General features: G+C 40.8%; 2 protein-coding genes across 8 annotated transcripts in view; both read left to right on the forward strand.

The window, feature by feature from the left end:
- TAT (tyrosine aminotransferase) overlaps nucleotides 1-15,267 on the forward strand; it is a 49,851-nt gene extending 34,584 nt beyond the window's left edge. The window contains exons 2-12 of the mRNA XM_059904231.1: nucleotides 5,382-5,628; nucleotides 5,783-5,887; nucleotides 8,097-8,164; nucleotides 9,038-9,196; nucleotides 9,722-9,860; nucleotides 10,290-10,342; nucleotides 11,110-11,262; nucleotides 11,890-12,018; nucleotides 12,356-12,439; nucleotides 13,500-13,598; nucleotides 14,329-15,267. Coding sequence (XP_059760214.1) covers nucleotides 5,382-5,628; nucleotides 5,783-5,887; nucleotides 8,097-8,164; nucleotides 9,038-9,196; nucleotides 9,722-9,860; nucleotides 10,290-10,342; nucleotides 11,110-11,262; nucleotides 11,890-12,018; nucleotides 12,356-12,439; nucleotides 13,500-13,598; nucleotides 14,329-14,469 — 1,377 coding nt within the window. The 3' untranslated portion in view covers nucleotides 14,470-15,267. The remainder of the gene's footprint in view (nucleotides 1-5,381; nucleotides 5,629-5,782; nucleotides 5,888-8,096; nucleotides 8,165-9,037; nucleotides 9,197-9,721; nucleotides 9,861-10,289; nucleotides 10,343-11,109; nucleotides 11,263-11,889; nucleotides 12,019-12,355; nucleotides 12,440-13,499; nucleotides 13,599-14,328) is intronic.
- Nucleotides 15,268-17,508: 2,241 nt separating this feature from the next.
- ZNF19 (zinc finger protein 19) overlaps nucleotides 17,509-22,199 on the forward strand; it is a 127,134-nt gene continuing 122,443 nt past the window's right edge. For 6 of the 7 annotated variants that reach the window (XM_059904007.1, XM_059904006.1, XM_059904008.1 and 3 more), the window contains exons 1-2: nucleotides 17,509-17,695; nucleotides 21,769-21,845. The gene's annotated coding sequence lies outside the window, so the exon portion shown is untranslated. The remainder of the gene's footprint in view (nucleotides 17,696-21,768; nucleotides 21,846-22,199) is intronic. The other variant, XM_059904009.1, reaches the window with a different exon arrangement.

Below are 22,199 nucleotides of genomic sequence, written 5' to 3' on the forward strand. Positions count from 1 at the left end.
GATTCCCTGTGTCACATCTCAAGCAGGATATGTGGTTCTGACAGCTGGTCTGAACTCCAAGAAGTTGTCAAAATAAGACATATTTGTGTTGTCTCTTCTCCCTATAGTCTATTATTTGATCAATTTGCAGGTCTATCAGTGTTTGAAATGTGATTCTTCCTGTAGGAAATTATCCCACAAATTACAGGATATTCATAAAAATTCCCAATCATAAATAATGTGTGTTCAATATGATTTATTTGTAATAGAAAGAAAAAATTGGAAGCTGCCCCATAGCCAACAACAGTGGAATGGTTAACTGAACACTATGTAGCCATTAAAAGGAATTAAGTTGATCTCTATGTACGAAAATGGAAAGAATGTCCACACAACATATTATTAAGACTTTTTAAAAAGCAAGCTATATAATCATTAGAGAAATGCAAATCAAAACTACAATGAGGTATCACCTCACACCAATCAGAATGGCCATCATCAAAAAATCTACAAACAATAAATGCTGGAGAGGGTGTGGAGAAAAGGGAACCCTCCTGCACTGTTGGTGGGAATGTAAATTGATACAGCTACTATGGAGAACAGTCTGGAGGTTCCTTAAAAAACTAAAAATAGAGCTACCATATGACCCAGCAATCCCACTACTGGACATATACCCTGAGAAAACCATAATTCAAAAAGAGTCATGTACCAAAATGTTCATTGCAGTACTATTTACAGTAGCCAAGACATGGAAGCAACCGAGGTGTCCATAGACAGATGAATGGATAAAGAAGATGTGGCACATATATACAATGGAATATTATTCAGCCATAAAAAGAAACAAAATTGAGTTATTTGTAGTGAGGTGGATGGACCTAGTCTGTCATACAGAGTGAAGTAAGTCAGAAAGAGAAAAACAAATACCGTATGCTAACACATATACATGGAATCTAAAAAAAAAAAAAAAGGTTCTAATGAACCTAGAGGCAGGACAGGAATAAAGATTCAGACGTAGAGAATGGACTTGAGGACATGGGGAGGGGGAAGGGTAAGCTGGGACGAAGTGAGAGAGTAGCATTGACATATATACCCTACCAAATGTAAAATAGCTAGCTAGTGGGAAGCAGCCGCATAGCACAGGGAGATCAGCTCAGTGCTTTGTGACCACTTAGAGGGGTGGGATAGGGAGGGTGGGAGGGACACGCAAGAGGGAGGGGATATGGGGTTATACGTATAGATATAGCTGATTCACTTTGTTATACAGCAGAAACTAACACACCATTGTAAAGCAATTATACTCCAATAAAGATGTTAAAAAAAAAGCAAGCTATAGAACATTATTCAATAGAAATGGAATGCAAACCACATAGTAATTTCAAATTTTCTAATAGAAATATTTTTAAATGTCAAAATAAATAGATGAAATTAATTTTAATAGTATACTTTATTTCACTCAATAAATTCAAATATTATTTAAGCATGTAATCAATATAAAACTATTGATGAGATATTTTACATTACAGTATTTATATAAGTCTTTGAAACCTGATGTATATTTTACACCAACAATACATCTCAATTCAGACAAAGCACATTTCAAGTACTCAATAGCCACTTATGAATAGTGGCTACAATAAGAGACAGTGCAGCTTCAGAATAAACATATAGTATATATATAATTTTGAACAACTCCAAAACCAGGTGTACAATTATTGTGTAGACACTGAAGACACTTGGAAAGATAACCAAGAAATGGCTAAACGGGCTATCTCTATGGAATGGGATTATGGGGTAAGAAGGTATTAAGGGTTTAGTTCATAAACATCTAAATTTGAATTTATTATATGACGATATATTATACTTTAATTATTAGGAGAGTAAAAGTAAAAGCAAAATGTTTATTGTCTTCAATTCAGTAAGTCAATGGATAGTAAAATTTATCTTAAGGAGATAGTAAAGTGTATGAACCGATATTTACATAAAATGATGCTCTTGGCAGCATTTCTTACAATGATAAAAACTAGACTCCACATTATGTCCAACAATAGGAAAATTATTCAGTAAGTTCTGGTACTCCTCTATGATGGACTGTTTTTCATAACATGGGAAAATATTCATGATATAATTTAAAAATTCACAATGCAAACACTATCCATAATATGGCCCAGCAGCTCTACCCCAAGGTATATACCCAAGAGAATTGAAAACATATGTTCACACAAAAACCTGTATACAAATGTTAATAGCAGCATTATTCATAATAGCCAAAAAGTGGAAACAACCCAAATGGCCAGCAGCTGGTGAATGGATGAACAAATGAAGTATATCCACACAATGGACTATTTTCCAGCCATAAAAAAGAATGAAGTACTGATACACACTACAACATGGATGAACTTTGAAAAATATTTGCCAAGTGAAAGAAGTCAGACACAAAAGATAACATATTGTATGATTCCATTTGTATGAAACATCGGGAATAGGCAAATCCATGGAGACAGAAAGTAGATTAGTGGTTGGGGGGACTGGGAGGAGGGAAGTGGGGAGGGACTAGTTCATGGGTATGGAGTTTCTCTCTGGAGCAATGAAAATGTCTTGGAATTAGATGGTGGTGATGGTTGCACAGTGTTGTGAATGAACTAAAAAAATCACTGAATCCTACACTTTGAAATGGTGAAAATGGTGAATTTTATGTTATATAAATTTTATCTCAATTTAAAAAATATGTATATAGAACAAGATCCAAACTTTGTGGGGGAAAAGTAAGACTAATGTATTAAGAGCGGTGGTGGATTATAAATGCTTTTAATTTTTTCTGATTTTCTCCAGCACATACATGTTATATTTTACATGTTATGTTTTAAATGGCGGCAGTGGTGGAATGAAAGCATTTAGGAAAGGGTGGTCTTCTTTCCTGACAAAACCTATGTGCTTTGGAAATAACACCATGTTCTCACTTGGCAACTTAACCAAGGGCAGTCTGTCCAGCCTGTGAAGTATACTTCTTTATTTTTTTTTAAATAAATTTATTTATTTATTTATTTATTTTTGGCTGTGTTGGGTCTTCATTTCTATGCGAGGGCTTTCTCTAGTTGCAGCAAGCGGGGGCCACTCTTCATCGCGGTGCGCGGGCCTCTCACTGTCGCGGCCTCTCTTGTTGCGGAGCACAGGCTCCAGACACGCAGGCTCAGTCGTTGTGGCTCACGGGCCCAGTTGCTCCGCGGCATGTGCGATCTTCCCAGACCAGGGCTCAAACCCGTGTCCCCTGCATTGGCAGGCAGATTCTCAACCACTGCGCCACCAGGGAAGCCCCTATACTTCTTTCTGTACAATGTTTCACTGCATTTAGTAAAACAAGCCATTCACCTATTGCTATAGGGTGCCAAAGAGCAGAGCTGACTTAAGTCTTTCCTTTTCTGTCTTTTTAGATGTTGTAGACATAGCTTTTTGAAACAGAGCAGCCTCGATTACTAGCTCAGGGCTCAGGGCTTCAGAACCTAAATTCTCTTTGACCTGACTGGCTTCCTGCCCTTGCCTGGTGCTTCTGCTTCTCCACTGGTGAGATGAAGTGGTAAATGCTCACTTCACTGGAGAGGGGAAGAGAATGCATTAGGTAAGTCTTTCAAAGCACTAAGAGATAGAAGCACCAGAGAAATAAAAGGTTATTCAACCCCACTGGAGACTCAAATCACCGATAAGCAGCTGGAGAAGACAGAGCTTATGTAACAGCTCTTTGTCTCTCAATAAATAAACAGATAGGATCTGAGCCATGGGGTCACTGAGGCTCCTCTTAACCCTTGGGTGGGTGGTACTTTTCATAGGCTCACAGGAATGCTGAGATCTCTGCTGTGCTTGCTTAGCAAAGTTTTTTATTTAGATCTCACCTGACATCTTATTTTTCCAGTAGCTCCACAACAGGAAAATGAAGGAGAATTCACAATTGCACAGGTTTTGGTTGCCTTGGAGACCGTGTACTTTTAAGATATTTATGGAGGTAAGATATTTATGGAGGGGGCCTTAGTTTACTCTGACTGTGCAGTGTGTTCCTGCTGGAGTAGAACTTTGTGGACTGACAAGGAAAGGAGCCCAAGATGTAGGAAGTAAATAAGCATGCTGCCTGACAAGTTGTAGAGCACGATCTCAGCTGTGTTTTGAAAATACATAAAATTCTGTATCTATGTATCTGTCATCTAATCTATCATCTATCTATCTATCTATCATCTATAGATCAATTGATCTACTATCATTATCTACCTATCTATCATCTATAGATCAATTGATCTACTATCATCTATCCATCTTGGTGAATGGATAGAAATGGCCAAATCATTACCACTGCCTGGCCCTGGGAGTGAGAATGGAACATACAGATAGCAAGACTCTCACTTTTTACTCTATACATTTCTGTACTATTGAAATTTTAATAGGTTGTTCTGTAACAAAAAAGTTTTAATAAAAGTTACCAACTGTAATCCTAACTACCTCTCTGACAGTCCTTTCAAACATCTCACAAAGTACGCGGAAAGAGTTAACACAGAGCGAGTTCAAATTCCTGATTTGGTGGTGTAGGTGGAAGCAGGGTTAGAGGTAAAAAGAAGCAAAAAGTGGGGAGGGGAGGGAAGAGGAGGGCTGGCTGCTCAGTTCTCACCTGAACCAATAGCATGAAAGTTTCAGGCCCAACGCCCATTTGTGGGACTATTTCAAGAGTCAGAGGTTGCATCTGAATTCACTGTCACTGTAACTTGCCAAAGAACTAAGACGACTTCCTGGTTTGGCTACTTGGGAGCTGCTTCTCCTTTACTCAGAAGGTAAAATCTCAAGCTTCAGCTAATCTGGTGATGGTGATTTGGAGTACGCACTTTTTTCTTTGTGGTGTATTGACTTCTTTATCCACAGGACAGTAAGATGCTTATGGAATGGGGCTTTATTTTTACTAATGAAGATATTAACACTAAATTTCTAACAACGTAGAATGGTTCTTCCTGGTTCTTCTTTGTACCGGACAAGACACAGTCTGTTGAAGTGTTAGGGAGACTCTTCCTTGCATGGAAAGGAAGGAACACATATGCTTTCATTGTTTAACAGTTCTCATGTCATTTTTCCTTGGTTTCACTGAGAGCGTGGTTAAATTTTCTTGGGGATTACAGCTGCACACAGCGAATCTCACAGTAGGTAAGTATTTGATGGAACACTCTCGGCTAAGATTGTAGAATGGGCTCTTGCTTATTTTCCTTCTCAGGGAAAAGTCTTAAAACTCCCCACATTCATAACAAAGTTACTTTACATGAGAAAGGAGTTTGGAAAGAGATGTCTGGTGAAATCACCCCAATGTTTAGGTCCAACTGTAGCCCCCCCAGGATGATGCCTGTTCTTAGTGTCACAGCGACCCCTTTTTTTCCCCATAGTCTTTGTTAGTGATGGACCCATACATGATTCAGTTGCACGACCATGGCAACCTCCCCTCAGTGCTGGATGTGCATGTCAACATCCCTGGGAGAAGCTCTGTGCCGGGAAAAATGAAAGGCAGGAAGGCCAGATGGTCCGTGAGGCCCTCGGACATGTCCAACAAAACTTTCAATCCCATCCGGGCCATTGTGGACAGCATGAAGGTGAAGCCAAATCCAAACAAGACCACGATTGCTCTGTCAATTGGTGAGTTGGAGACACTTGACCGAGAGGCAGGCATTGTTCCTCCCACCCCCATCCTCATGGGTTGGTTGGAGAGGATGGAAGTGGAGGGTGGGTCTGAGCACTGGGCATGGAAGATTAACCTCTTGGCGGTTCTTTTTTTTTCCCCCATGAAAAGGGGACCCTACAGTGTTTGGAAACCTGCCTACAGATCCTGAAGTTACCCAAGCAATAAAAGATGCCCTTGACTCGGGGAAGTATAATGGCTATGCCCCCTCCACCGGTAAATTCCTCCTGAGACTCTAATCTGGTGGCTTCCAAATCTTTAGTGCTCTTCTAATAGGAATAAATTTCTAGCACTCCTCTTTGCTTTCCTGATGCATAATTCCTAAGAAGAAGCCAAGATAAAATGGCTGTTGGATTTGGGGAAAGGAGTCTCAGCATGCTTAACCTCAAGCCATCAAGGTCTTTCTTTCCTGGCTTCCTCTGGCATTATGGCACCTCCCTGCTCTAGGTTCCCATTACATACTTATTTCTCAAATAACACTCCTATTCTCTCATCGCTAATTCTAAATGGAGGCCTTGAGTTTGGCTGCACCTGCTTCTTTACAAAGCCCTCTAGCTCCTAAATTAATTTAATTACTGCCCTGTGTAAATAGCTTCTTGGCTTTATTTCTCCTTCTCTACACATTCAAGGTTTAATTTAATTACGGTCCTAATCACACTCTCAATGTAATTGTGCTTGTTTCAAGGCAAAAACAAAAAACAAAAACAAAAAAACCAAGAACAGCAAAGAATGAGCTGACCTACTGGAGGATAGAAGTTTTGTTTAGGACAGAAAGAAATTATTCTTATTTAGGTTTAACTCTCTCCATCTATTAAACATTTCTACCCTAAACATTTTGGTAAAATAAGTGATTCCTTGACTTTGTTTCAGTGTCGCACATTTCCCCCCTGTGTATATGTGCGCATAGAAACATATTCTTAATGCAGAATAAAAATCCAGTTTCATGCTAAAATAAAATTTTAAAAACACTTTAAAGAGATATCAGGGATGTGATTTTTAGGTTGATTATTTACATTTTATGACGTTTCATAAATAAAAATCAAAACAAAATAAAACCAAAAGTTAAGTTGTAAAAAAAGTTTATACATAATGGAAAAGAATATGAAAAAGAATGTATATATGTATAACTTGAATCACTTTGCTGTACAGCAGAAATTAACACAAGATTGTAAATCAACTATACTTCAATAAAATTTTTTAAAAGTTTATAATGAATTTTATATCCAAAGTATTAGGAAACTGACTTAACCTGAAAACCCAAAACCAAGTCTCCATTTGACAAAATGCAAAGGATATGAACACTTCATGCCAAAGGAAACACAGATAATAATATATATCTAGAAAATACTCTTCTTTATTAGTAGTTAAGGAAGTGCTAATTTGTATAACATCAAGAGACCTATCTCTACCTATTAATTTAACAAACATTAGGAAATATTGCCTCTAGTCTTGGTAACTGAAGACAATCTTTCTGGAGAGCAATTTTGTAAAACATAATAATTTGTATGAAACTGTCTATACTTCAAGCTTGTAAGCCAACATTTGGAACTATTGTATGAGAATATAATTTAAAAGGAAAAAATTTTAATTTCAATATAATTTTTTAAAATTTATTTTAATTTATATTATTTATTTTTGGCTGTGTTGGGTCTTCCTTGCTGCTCATGGGCTTTCTCCAGTTGCGGCGAGCGGGGGCCACTCCTCACCGCGGTGGCCCCCTTCCCCCCCCCCCCCCCACGCGGAGCATGGGCTCCAGGCGCGGGGCCTCAGCAGTTGTGGCACATGGGCTCAGCAGCTGTGGCTTGCAAGCCCCAGAGCACAGGCTCAGCAGTTGTGGCGCATGGGCCCGGCTGCTCTGTGGCACGTGGGATCCTCCCGGACCAGGGCTCGAACCCCCGTCCCCTGCACTGGCAGGCAGACTCTCAACCACTCCACCACCAGGGAAGTCCCTCAATATAATTGAAAAGGAAAAATACTAATAGGTATACAATACAATGTGAAAAAGTTAAAATGGACCCAAGGTAATGAATTCATTAATTACAAGTTTTCAAAATATATAATACCTGGAAGGGATTTAGGAATAATCTAAATCCTAAATAATCTAATCCTATTTTAGATTATTTAATCTAAATTTTAGATTAAATAATCTAAAATAAAATAAAACATAATCACAGTAACCAAGATGCTGCAGAGTATTTTATAGTTTGGGGAACTCTTTTTGTTATTATTTATACATTTGTGCTCATTATAAAAGTGTAAGATATAAAGTTAATCTCCTTTATCTATAGTGACAGAGAGTTAAACTAAATTGTATGTGCTCTGAGCTGGGGCAGCAGGTAGCCTCGAAGCCCTGTTGACTTAAGGGCAAAGCTGTCAGCTGAGGGATGAAAACTTCCAGCTTCCTCACTCTGCTCTGTTCTCTCAGGCTACTTATCGAGTCGGGAGGAGGTTGCTTCTTATTACCGCTGCCCCGAGGCACCCCTGGAAGCTAAGGTGAGCCCTAGACGAGGCACCAGCTTGGGAACAATATCGGGCAAACTCTACCCTTTTCCTTGTTTCTGTTCCATGAGGAGTAAGGGTTTCAAGTGGAAAAAAAACTAAGGATAATTTCCCTTTGGCAATTCGAGGACTTTTCATACGGGAAGGCCACTAATCAGTGATTATATTTAATGTCATTATAGTATGATAATAACGTTGCATACAACTCATATAGTGTCTGTCTCAAGGAGGCTTAAAGGACTCAGAGGTCACCCTATATTTGATTCTCTGCAGAAGATCATTGAAAAACAATAATTCATAAACATCAAATAATTGAAATTTTTCATTTTACCAATAGGATCTTTTATTAATCTGTAGCTTCCTTCACTGCCCTTAAGGTCACTTAGATGGGAAGATCGAGGTTCCATGGCATACTGGATTGATGGCAGGGCCAAGTTTAAATGCTACCCTCTGCTCTGTTGTCCACTGGATGGGGGTCAATATTTCTTAACATTAAGAGGTGCCCTATATCTGTCTTTCAGAAGAGAGTCAGGTTTCAAATCTCTGGTCAAAAGTCAATAAATAACCAGGTGAAAAAAGTCCAAGGTCATAATGATCTCTCGTGGAGGTCTGCTGAGTCACAGCCAACCCGTCCTTTTTTAAGTGATTTATTTCTCTCAAGTGGCCAACATTTTCAACAACTTTTAGATATGCACATATATAAACATATTCACTTCTTTCAATTTTGGCTTTGTACAGTCCCCACTACTTTACATAGAGTTTGTAAAAATAAGGTTTTTTTTGCTTCCCACTCATTCATCTGATAACCTCTTTTCTCCTGTTGCTGTTGGAACCCCTAACAAAATGAAACTTTTCTATTCTTCACAGGATGTCATTCTAACAAGTGGCTGCAGTCAGGCTATTGAACTTTGTTTAGCTGTGCTGGCCAACCCAGGGCAAAACATCCTAGTTCCCAGACCTGGCTTCTCTCTCTACAGGACTCTGGCTGAATCTATGGGAATCGAGGTCAAACCCTACAATTTATTGGTAAATGACTTTTCAATTTTAGACACAAGAGCTCAATTACTACTTCATAAAAATATAGGACCATTATCTTAGCAGAGAAAGATCTGGAAGTGGGTGGTCGAGGCCACAGACACATTTTGTTATTTACATTATACCTTTTTTTTTTTTTTATAAATTTATTTATTTATTTGTTTATTCATTTTGGCTGTGTTGGGTCTTCGTTTCTGTGCGAGGGCTTTCTCCAGTTGCGGAGAGCGGGGGCCACTCTTCATCGCGGTGCGCGGGCCTCTCACTATCGCGGCCCCTCCCGCTGCGGAGCACAGTCTCCAGACGCGCAGGCTCAGTAACTGTGGCCCACGGGCCCAGCCGCTCCGCGGCATGTGGGATCCTCCTGGACCGGGGCACGAACCCGTGTCCCCTGCACCGGCAGGCAGACTCCCAACCACTGCGCCACCAGGGAAGCCCTACATTATACCTTTGAGTGAAGTGAGTAGTCCTCCTACATTTTTCAGAATCATCTTAGTCTCCCCCTTCTTTCCTCCCCAGCCAGAGAAGTTTTGGGAAATTGACCTGAAACAACTGGAATCTCTGATTGATGAAAAGACAGCTTGTCTCGTTGTCAATAATCCATCAAACCCTTGTGGGTCAGTGTTCAGTAGAAGTCATCTCCAGAAAATTTTGGCAGGTAAGTCCAGCAGACTTCACTTGACAGGGGAGAAGATGGGGATGGAATCCTTCAGCTGTTTCATGGAACGAGAAAGGAGTCCTTCACTAAGTTCCAAGCCTAGGATGGAGGTGGGAGGGCTCCACTGGGATCCCTAGTGAGTGGTGTGCCCCTGGAAAGGTAGGAATTTCCTGAAAGAAGGAGAAAAAGAGGAAATACTTGCCTCTTCACCACTCCCATCACGTGGAAGAGAGGGTTTGAAATATCTAGTTAATTAAAGAGCAAATTTAGGCTCTGTACCCTGGAAGAGTGTAAGAAGAGTTTATAGTTCTTAAAGAGGAAGATGAAACAGACAAACATGAAATGCAAAGTATAATAAGCCCAGGTAAATATTAAATGCTAAGGCAATTCACATTAAAAATGATTTCAGCATGTTTCTCTTATTTTCAGTGGCTGCAAGGCAGTGTGTCCCCATCTTAGCTGATGAGATCTATGGAGACATGGTGAGTCTTGGGTAGGATGCATCACTTCCATACTCTCAATCCCAAGTTATCTCATGGCACCTTTAGATGTGGCACCTAGAATAATCAGAAGCATATCCTAATCATTTCAGTACAGCATTAATCAGTATCCCTGCGCTCTAAACAGATATACAGATAACCACCCCTTAGCCAGTTTTCCAAAATCCAAAAAGCTACAAAAATCCAAAGATTTTTGGAATTCATTTGGTGGCAAAACCTGACTTGGCCTGATATAAAGATATTTGTAAATCTTTATTTCTCTCACTTATGGCTCTATATAAGAGGGTAAGGAAAGGGGCAGAACAGTTACTCTGCTTGATAAGGAGTGCTGTCCCAGATTGCCCTGCGGCTGTTATATAATATATGGTACATGTGCTCTATAACCTTTCTAAAATCCAAACAATTCTACATTTTGCAACATACTTGAGCCCAGGAATTTCACATAAGGGATTATGGACCCATCTATTATTGTGAAATCTGTAACTCCAACGGTCATTCATTCCCTAGAGCCAAGGGCTGGGGTCAGTTTCCTCATTTTAGGCTTCCTTTAATCTAGACTAGATACTGGGTTAAATGTTTTTGGATAGTCCCCTCTGAAGGCTCTTGAGATCCCAATCACGCTTCAGGGTAGGAATGAGCCCGTAAATCTGAGACCCTGTCCCTAGTGATATAAGGAAAATTTTGCGAGGCATGGGATTTGGAGGAAAGTAAACCAGAAGACAACTGTAACAAGTACCTCTTCTCCTCAGGTGTTTTCAGATTCCAAATTTGAACCTCTAGCCACTCTCAGCAGCAACGTCCCCATCCTGTCCTGTGGGGGGCTGGCCAAGCGCTGGCTGGTTCCTGGCTGGAGGATGGGCTGGATCCTCATCCATGACCGAAGAGATATTTTTGGCAATGAGGTGAGAGCAATGTGGTGAAATAGTATGTCTAATTTAGGGGCGATTATATGTATATATATATTTTTCTAAATATTTGTTTATTTATTTATTTACTTTGCATGCACAGTGGTAAGGAGGGAGTTTTTTTCTTTCTTTTTGGCCCTGTAGTTCCGTGTGCCTGGAAAGACGCTGGATAAAGACAGTACTAGTTATTCCTCTCCAAAACTCAGTTTTTCTGTCTTGGTGAGGAAGTTCCATCTACCTCCAATTTTAGTACCACAAAAAAGGAAACAATAGCAGTAATGATACCTAATATTGTTTGTGGGATTACAATGTGCCAGTGCTTTATGTACTTTATTTCAATTTAATTCTCCTAACAACCCTGTGAGGCCAGTATTAGTATTACCTTCATTTTACAGGTGAGAAATATGAGACACAGAGAAGTTGTATAATTTGCCCAGAGTCACACAGCCAGTGCATGGCAGAGCTGGGCTACAAACCTAGGTGGTCTGATCTAAGAATGACACTAGGCACCAGCACTTCTCCAGAGATTAAAAACTTGATAGAAAGAATTGGCAGAACAAGGATCTCCACAGTGGAGATGCTTAAGAAAGGCTAAATAATGTGTTTGCTGGGGGGGGCTTTTAGATCCGAGATGGGCTGGTGAAGCTGAGTCAGCGGATCCTGGGACCCTGCACCCTTGTCCAGGGAGCTCTGAAAAGCATCCTGCATCGCACCCCTCAAGAGTTCTACCACAACACTCTAAGCTTCCTCAAGGTAAGGGCAGCCCATGACTTTCCACTTTGGGAGACAAGGAACACCACCAGTGGAATTTGGAATAATGGCTCCTCATTTCTGGAGCAATGCTCCATTATGGGGCTTCCAAACCAGGAGGTGGCATCAGTGTAAATATCTACCCATACATTTCTCTAACTTCTGGCAATCCACCCTGCTCCTGGCCAAAAGCTTCAAGTGGCAGAGTTTTTATCTTGTTACCCCTTATGCCAGGAGAGCAAACTTAGGTTCTCTGCCTTTGATGTGGGCTCTCCTTTTAATGACTTGGTTTTTCTTTTGCTTAACTTTTCATTCTTGACGTCTCTGTCTCCTCTCGTAGTCCAATGCGGATCTCTGCTATGGGGCGTTGGCTGCCATCCCTGGACTCCGGCCCATCCGCCCTTCTGGGGCCATGTACCTCATGGTGAGTATGTGGGTGGCAGGCAGTTGGTGGTAGGCGGGGGAAGCCAGTCTGCAGGGCTCACGAAGACAACTACATGGGCTCCTGAGCCAGTCAGTTTAGGAACTGCCTTGTTCTGAATTGTTCCATTGATGTGGTTTAACCTCAGTGCTAAAAAAAAGAAAAAAGAAGAAAAAGAAAAAAACTCTTAAAATGACTTAATTCTTCATACAGAGAATCATTTTATATGTAGATACAGGGATGACATAAGACACAAATAAGAGGCTTTCCACACTACTGTAATTCTCACCTGGGAGAGATCTGGTTCCCTAGGAATGTTTGGGGATACATAGGAATTTTGTTTGTTTTCAGAAAGACTGTTTGGGGTGCTATTGGCATTTTGTGGGCCAGGGATGCTAAATATTTTTCAATGGGCAGGGTAGTTCCATGCAATCAAGAATAGCCTGGCCCATATGGTAATAGCGCCTTTTTAAAAACAAATAATTAATTAATTAATGTATTTTTGGCTGCGTTGGGTCTTCGTTGCTGCGCGCGGGCTTTTTCTCCAGTTGCGGCGGACGGGGCTACTCTTCCTTGTGGTGCATGGTCTTCTCATTGCGGTGGCTTCTCTTGTTGCGGAGCACGGGTTCTAGGCGCGCGGGCTTCAGTAGTTGTGGCTCACAGGCTCAGTAGTTGTGGCACACGGGCTTAGTTGCTCCGCGGCATGTGGGATCTTCCCGGACCAGGGCTCGAACCCGTGTCCCCTGCTTTGGCAGGTTGATTCTTAACCACTGCGCCACCAGGGAAGTCCCAATAGTGCCTTTTTTGAGAAACACTGGCATCCTATTTCCAGCTTTCATTTATCAGCATCCAAGAAGGAACCCTTCAGTAAACTAAAACATTAATATAAATATATCTTCTCTTCCCTATGAAAAATTCTGTGAGTTCATAGAGCAAGAACTCTTAGTTATCAGCAGTGGAGTTCCAAAATGTTTTTTAGAGCAGTCCCTACCTTAATTTGTGGCATAGGGAGTTGGCCTGTTTTCCCTCCTGATAAATTTGCATCTCCCTGTTATTGGTATAGGTTGGAATTGAGATGGAACATTTCCCAGAATTTGAGAATGATGTGGAATTCACTGAGCAGTTATTTGCTGAGCAATCCGTCCACTGCCTCCCGGCAACAGTGAGTGCTTATGTCTATCAGGACACTCTCAACGGTTTCTAGAGCCTCAGGAACTCTCCCTGAGCTGGTCTTTAGCCTGACTTTTTCTCCCCCAACAAAGCGTACTGTCGGCCTTCATATACACAGGTTCCTCATCCAAGGATTCAACCAACTGTGGATGGAAAAATATGCGGGGAAAAAAAATCCCAGAAAGTTCCAAAAAGCAAAACTTGAATTTGCTGCAGACTGGCAACTATTTACATAGCATTTACATTGTATTAGGTATTATAAGTAACCTAAAGACAATTTAAAGTACACAGGAAGATGTATGTAGGTTATGCAAATACTACGCCATTTTATATGTGGGACTTGAGCATCCTCGGATTTTGGTACTCTCGAAGGTTCTGGAACCAACCCTCCATGGATACCGAGGGACTACTGTATTCTCTTTTGAAAAGATTCAAACTGATGGGTCTCATGACTTCTATTTAAAATTTGTTTCTCCCCCATCCAGGAAGAAAAATTGTGGTTGAACATTCTAGGTGAGAGGAAACCAAGCTTGTCCCACAAATTCCTCTTAAGATAAATTAACTCAGTTACTGGCTTAGCACTCCAGTGGTAGGAATTGAGTGAAATGATAGCCCTGGGTAAATGGCATCACTGCTTCTTGCTGATTAGGGCCCTGGCCATATTAGGGTGGTCCAGTCCCTGATTCAATTGCTCTGAGAATAACAGGCTTTTATTTTTGCAGTGCTTCGAGTACCCAAATTTCTTCCGGGTGGTAATCACAATCCCCGAAGTGATGATGCTGGAGGCCTGCAGCCGGATCCAGGAGTTCTGTGAGCAGCACTACCATTGTGCTGAAGGGAGCCAGGAGGAGTGTGACAAATAGGATGGAGTCCGTTCTCCTGAGTACGTGTCCCATCCGGCTGGGGAGAGCGGGACTGAGCCCTGCTGCTCCTCAGGTGCCCCTGCTGGGAGAGGGGCCTCGCAAATACCGCGACAAGGGCTCAGAATTGCTCCAGCTTTCCCCCAGCTATATCCACACACACACTCTGAACCCCAGATTTCATCTCACTCTGCTCTGCTGGAGTGACTCACTAATTCATTAATCCACCCGTATGACTTCCATCAATCCATCCTCCCATATGACTTCCTCCTTTTAGCTTGAGAGTACCAGGTGAACAAAGTTACCCAGGAAACAGTAGAGACAGGAAAATTAAGAACTCAGGATTAGAGAATCAAACGATTGAGGGAACTCGTGCCCCCAACCATTTCCTCTTACTCTAAGTAAGAACGCATTCTCTTCAGTCAGGTCTGAAGCCCAACTCTGTCATTGGCTCACTTCAGGTATACCTCACTGTATGCAATAATGCTATAATGAAAGAAGTTGGGGACACATGTATTTGGTTAATTCTAAACACATTAGGAAAGCTTGCCAATTTGAAGGATCACTTACAGAAACTTTTAGTTGATTTTTTTTTTTTTTAGAGAATTATTTTGTGATACAGAGAAATTTAATTGATAGAGTTTCTAAATGTAGATATATGTGTATCAGGCTTTCTTAAAATGAGGGCACCTCTGTACTAAAAAAAGGAGGAATCAGAGGACCTTCCAGGAACGCTGCTGTGTAAGGGCCAGAATTTTCTTCACTTGTCATTGTTATAGAATCATTATTACTTTTGCTGTAACATTGATATTGATTTATTGATATATATGTTATATTATCTTTTCATATGTTTTCTAAGAAACATTTATATTGAAAAGATCTTTTATTTTGCCAAGGGCATAAATTATTGTTTTCCTTTTTCTTTTTTTTTAAAAATAAATTTTACTAAGTATTCTCTTCTGTGATGTCATTTTTCTCCTCTGTGGGGAATTTCTATCCTCAGGTACTGCTTATTGCTCAGTCTGATTGATTTATTACCCACTAGGTTTCAATTATTTCTTTGTAGATGTACTGACATTTGGAGTCACTTAAGAAACACTATTCCTAAAATATTTTATTTGGGAGCTCAACTTCTTGCTTGTACTTACAAACAAGACAAACTAAGAAGCAACATTATAAACCCCTGGCCTCTGACTTCACACTTTCAGCTTTTGGGATCCCCACTCTCCAAATTCCTACACTTGTCTAGATCTACTAACCACTCACTGGGTAACAAGTTGAACTGGTTCAGCTAACCAAGAGAATGAGGTGTGTCTGGTGTGCTCATCTTTCAGTATGAGCTTTTTGTCTGCAAGTCCTCTTAAGCACAGTTGCCTAATTTTTTCCTAACCATTTCCCTTGGAGGAGGGAGCCTGAAGTTATTTTGCAAGGTTAGGGGCAGTAACATACCATAATCAATCTGAAAATTCTTCACTAAGGGATGTTTTCCTTACCTAGAATAGGAACTTCAAGTCTCAACTCTGCCAACCACACCCAATTAATTTCCTTTACAAAAATAAACATCAAACATCCCCTTCCCATCTATGTCGGACTTCGGTGAACTAAAATTTACCCTTCAATTTTCTTCAGCAAAACCAAGAGGAATATACAATGATAGAGATGAAAAACATTTGTTTCCTGTATGCCATTCCTGCCGATTTTTCGAAAATTCCTGGCTCCTCTTTTCTTGTACTTCTGGCCCCAACTCCCAAGGATATCTGTCCAGAAATAAACAGGAAGACTTAGTGGTTTACACAAAACGTTTTATCTTCACACGTATGTATAATTCTATCCAGCATTACTGAATCTAGACAGACTTTCTTAAATTTCCAAATTTCCTTGATATCTACCATTTTGGTAAGGGAGTCAAATGAACAAAGATTTAAAAAACAAAACGGGGACTTCCCTGGTGGCGCAGTGGTTAAGAATCCACCTGCCAATGCAGGGGACATGGGTTCCAGCCCTGGTCCGGGAAGATCCCACGTGCCGCAGAGCAACTAAGCCTATGCACTGCAACTACTGAGCCTGCGATCTAGGGGCCGTGCCCTAGAGCCCGCGAGCCGCAATTACTGAAGCCCGCCCACCTAGGGCCCGTGCTCCGCAACAAGAGAAGCCACCACATGAGAAGCCCGTGCACCACAGTGAAGAGTAGCCCCTGCTCGCCACAACTAGAGAAAGCCCCTGCGCAGCAACAAAGACCCAACGCAGACAAAAATATATAAATAAATAATTTTTAAAAATAGACAGAACAAAAAATACATGCACATTGGACATATTTCAAACGATGCAAAAAAATAAAACACTCATGCCAGTCCTTCAGCACCTTTTCTTCTCCCCTGAGGTAATCACAGTAGCACTTGCTGATCCATTCTTCGAGATTATTCTGTGTACACATAAATGTTATTGTGTGTGAATTTTTCCTTTTTTTTTTCCCTTTCTTCACAGTAACTATTACTCAACTTTTTAATTCAGCTTCTATGGAAGTCTAAGGAGGGATGACATTTCTGTCCATCATATCCTGGGTGATTCTGGATAAAAAAAGGACCCCCTGGTCGGGGCTGCTTCCGAACAAGATTAAAATTCCCAAGAGACAATTCCCAGCTGCTTCGCGGAGGGCGGCAGCAGGATGGTGGCTTCCGAGCGTCCCAGGATAAAACAAAGGATGCTTTAAAAGGTCAGAGACAAGGGCTCGCAGCTGTGAATTCACCTGTCTAACCCAAGCATCGCCTACGCGATTAACTGGCGAGTTACCACTGACCCGGTACCACACACCGTCCCACTCTAGTCCCTAGCAGTCACCAACGACTCAACCCTGCTCTGGGTGACCGTGTTGGAAGAGGAGAGGGTCGGGGGATGGAGGGGTGGGGGAGTTGGGGTGGGGTAGAGGGCGGGAAAGAACCCACGGCTGCGCAGACTCAGATGCGAGGGAGGGCATCGCACTACTCAGGGCGCATGCGCAGTCGTGGGACTACGAGACGCCGCTCTGGGCGCAGGCGCAGAAGCTGAGGCGCCGGCGAGGTTGCGTATCTCTAGTCGGAGCGACTATCTTTTCTCCGGAGGGTTGGTTTTGTTTCCTACTTCAGCCTATTTCTCGGACCCGCGCCTTTTTGAGAGATTCCCTTCCTCCTTTGCCCCCTTTTCGGGCCACATCAGGCGGGAGGCTTCCAGAAAGTCGACAAGTCATCTTTAGGTATTGTAAACACCTGTTAACCTTTTCCTAGCTGTGGGCGGGTGCCAGTAAGTCCCATAAGTTGTGAAACAGAAGCAGAAGTTCCCAGGAGCTGTTGTCAGTTTTCAAAAGTATTGTCCCTGGAAATTTTCTTAAAAGAATCGTATCCTCCACGGTCCCGAGTGCATGGCATATATATTTGGATTTCTGCTGAGCCAGAAAGGTGAATCCTCCCCTGTGCTTCACGCACACCACACTTTACTGTGCAGGAGGGCCTGTATTTTAAGTACTCTAAAGGTTGAAGTATTGAATCTGTTGGAGAAGTGAATTCCCGGTACATCTTATTCATACTCTTATTTACTCTAAACAGTTTGTGTGTGTTTACAAACGGGTTTCATAATGGTGTCATAGAAACCTCAAATCTGGATGCTCTCTATGGGTCAGATTGTTGCACAGCACCTTCCAAACAGTCACTTTCAGACACTCCAGTTGAGGTGTATTATGTAGGAAGCAGGTGATGCTAATTCTGCGAAGAAAACAGTCTGCAAACTAGCAAGTGTGTCTTAATTTTTGTCAGTGTTTCAAGCATAGAAAAGAATTCTTGCTCCTTGAGACATTTACTCATTTGAAAATTGAAATGCAAAGTACATTATGAAATTCAAAGTACGTTATCCCGTGTTTAAAAAATAAAGCCACAGGGAGTTCTTGCTTTGTCAGCACATATACTAAAATTGGAACAATACAGAGAAATGAGCATAGTACTAGCAATCCAAATACAACAGTGCATTAAAAAGATTATGTACCATGACCAAGTGGGATTTTTTGTTTTATAAATTTATTTATTTTTGGCTGCGTTGGGTCTTCGTTGCTGCGCGCGGGCTTCTCATTGCAGTGGCTTCTTTTGTTGCGGATCACGGGCCCTAAGTGCGTGGGCTTCTGTAGTTGTGGCACGCAGGCTCAGAAGTTGTGGCTCACGGGCTCTAGGGCGCAGGCTCAGTAGCTGTGGCACACAGGTTTAGTTGCTCCGCGGCATGTGGGATCTTCTCGGACCAGGGCTCGAACCTGTGTCCCCTGCATTGGCAGGCGGATTCTTAACCACTGCACCACCAGGGAAGCCCTGACCAAGTGGGATTTATTCCTGGAATATGAGAATGGTTCAACAAATGAAAAAAAATCAGTCAGTGTAATACACCTCAATAACAGAATGAAGGACAAAAATGACCTGGTCATCTCAATGATGCTAACAAAATATTTGACAAGATTCTACACCTTTTTATGATAAAAACACTCAAACTAGAAATAGAAGGAAACTACCACAACATAATAAAGGCCATCTATGGGGACTTTCCTAGTGGCTTGAGAATCTGCCTCCCAATGCAGGGGACACGGGTTCGAGCCCTGGTCCGGGAAGATCCCACATGCTGCGGAGCAACTAAGCCCGTGCGCCACAACTACTGAGCCCGTGTGCCACAACTATTGAAGCCCACACGCCTAGAGCCTGTGCTCGTCAACGGGAGAAGCCACCGCAATGAGAAGCCCGCGCACCGCAATGAAGAGTAGCCCCCGCTCACCACAACTAGAGAAAGCCCGTGAGCAGCAATGAAGACCCAACACAGCCAAAAATAAATAAATAAATAAATTTATTTAAAAAAAAGAAAAAAGCCATCTATGAAAAGCCCAAAGCTAATATATTCAATGGTGAAAGACTAAAAGCTTTTCCAAGGGTGCCTATTCTTGCCAATTCTATTCAACATAGTATTGGAAGTCCTAGACAGAGCAAATAGACAAGAAAAATAAATAAAAGGTGTCCAAATTAGAAAGGAAGAAGTAAAATTATCTCTGTTCTTAGATGACGTGATCTTTTATATAGAACCCCCTGAAGATTATGGGCGCCCACACACGCAAACCGGTTATAACTGGTAACCAAATGTAGTAAAATTGCAGGATACAAAATCAGCATGCAAAAATCAGTTGTGTTTCTATACACTAACAGTGAACAATCTGAAAAGGACATTAAGAAAACAATTTCATTTACAGTAGCATCAAAGAGAATAAAATACTTGGGAATAGATCTAAATGAGGAAGTGAAAGGTGAAAAGATGCACAACATTGCTAATCACCAGAGAAAAGCAAAAAACAAACAAACAAAAATTGTGTTGGAGAGAATGTGGAAAAATTGGAACCCTTGTGCACTGTTGGTGAGAATGTAAAATGGTGCAGCCACCATGGAAAACAGTATGGCAGTTACTCAAAAAATTAAATACTGAATTACCATATGATCAAGCAATACTACTGCTGGGTATATATCCAAAAGAATTGAAAGCAGGGTCTCAGAGAGATATTCGTACATCCATGTTAATAGCAGCATTATTCACTATAGCCAAGAGGTGGAAGCAACCCAAATATTCATTGATGGGTGAATGGATATACAAAATGTGGAATGCTATGCAACCCTAGAAAGGAAGGAAGTACTTTAACATGGCTGAACCTTGAGGAAATTATGTTATGAAATAAGCCAGTCATGAAATGATACTGTATGATTCCACTTATATGAGGTATCTAAATTAACCAAACTCATAGAAACAGAAAAAAATTACTAGGGGCTGGGGGTAAGGGAGAAAAGGGAGCTGTTTAGTGGGTATAGAGTTTCATATTTGCAACATGAAGGAAGTCTGGAGATTTGTTTCACAACAATGTGCATATACTTAACACTACTTACTGTACCCTTAAAAATGGCTAAGATGGTAAAATTTATATGTTTTCTTTTTATACAATAAAAGAAGTGTAGATCCAAAGAGTTCTCATTACAAGGGAAAAAACTTATTTTTCTGGTATCTCTATGAGATGATGGATGCTAACTAAACTTATTTTGGTGATCACTTCACAATATACGTAAATCAAGTCATTATGCTGTACACCTTAAACCTGTGCAATGATGTATGTCAATTATATCTCAATAAAACTGGAAAAAAACTTTAAAGCCATGAAAATGTGAGCTTCATGAGGGCAAGGTGGTTTTATTTATTTATTTAGGTCTGTTTTATTTTCTTCTATATGCTTAGTGACCAGAAGAGCCTCTGGCACATAATCGGCACTCAATCCATATTTGATGAATGAATGGATTAGAAAATACCATGACTAATGGATTGCCATTACTCTTTATCTTCTTGTTAAGTGAATTACAACAAGGAGATACTAGGTTTAACTGAAAATATTACTAGTGTGGAAGGAAGATTCAGAGACAAAGACATTTAGAAAGTTTACTTTCAAAGAGGTGCAAGGAAATGGTCAATAAGCACTTGAAAAGTTGCTCAACATCATGAGCCATTAGGAAAATGCAAATCAATGTCATAATGGGATATCACTTCACACCCACTATGATGGCTGTTAAAAAAAAACAGCAGTAACAGTGGTGGCAAGGATGTGGAGAAATTGTAATGCTCACACACTGCTGGTAGGAATGTAAAATGGTTCAGCGACTTTGGAAAACGGTTTGGCAGTTTCTCAAAAGGTTAAAAATATAGTTACCATATGACCCATCAGTTCCATTCCTAGAGAAATGAGAACTTATGTCCACATAAAACTTTTACAAGAATGTCCATAGTAGCATTATTCATAATAGCCAGAAAATGGAAACAACCCAAATATCTATCAGCTGATGAATGGATAAATAAAATGTGATATATCCATACCATGGAATATTACTTGAGAAGAAAAAAGAATGTTGTACTGATGCATGCTGCAACATGGATGAACCTTGAAAACATTGTGCTAAGTGAAAGAAGCCAGTGGGAAAGAGCATATTTTGTGTAATTCCATTTAAACAAATGTCCAAACTAGACAAAAAAGAGACCAGTGGTTGCCTAGAGTTGAGTGTGAGGATGTATGTGGTGGGGACGGGTAGGGGGTGGGTGTGGAGATCGACTGCTTACAGATGCAGGGTTTCTTTTGGGGGCAATGAAAATATTCTAAAATTGATTGTGTTGATGGTGGTGCGATTGTGAATATACTAAAAACCATCGAACTATACACTAAATGGATGAATTGTATGGTATGTGAACTATACCTCCACAACACTGTTTTTTTTTTTAAAGGTGCAAAGGAGTCAGACTTCAGGAAGACCAACTCAAATATTTGGCATTTAAAGGAATTTCAAGTTTTTAAAAGAAAGGTAAGAAACCTGAGAAATTACCAGTTTCATTCATCTGATCATGGTAGGAAACAGTAACTTTTTCTCATGTTAACCATATCCACAAAGACTGTGACATTGTTTCAGACACTAGCATTCTAAGTCAGGGATAGCACCATTTTTTATTAGGGAGTCCACACTTGTAGGAATTGCTTAGTTTTTAAGTTTTTCCTCAGAACTGAAATTAGATGAGATGACCCCATCATCATTTGTTCATCTTGGGGTACAAAGTGCTTATTTTTCCTGATTCTAGCATTTCATAATGGAAGCAGGGCAAAGCATTGGTGGGGCTTGCACACTGGGAAAAATAAGAAATTTCTAGAAAAACACCTGGGA

The sequence above is a fragment of the Balaenoptera ricei genome, chromosome 19, assembly GCF_028023285.1.
Source record: "Balaenoptera ricei isolate mBalRic1 chromosome 19, mBalRic1.hap2, whole genome shotgun sequence".
In the NCBI taxonomy this organism is placed as follows: domain Eukaryota; kingdom Metazoa; phylum Chordata; class Mammalia; order Artiodactyla; family Balaenopteridae; genus Balaenoptera; species Balaenoptera ricei.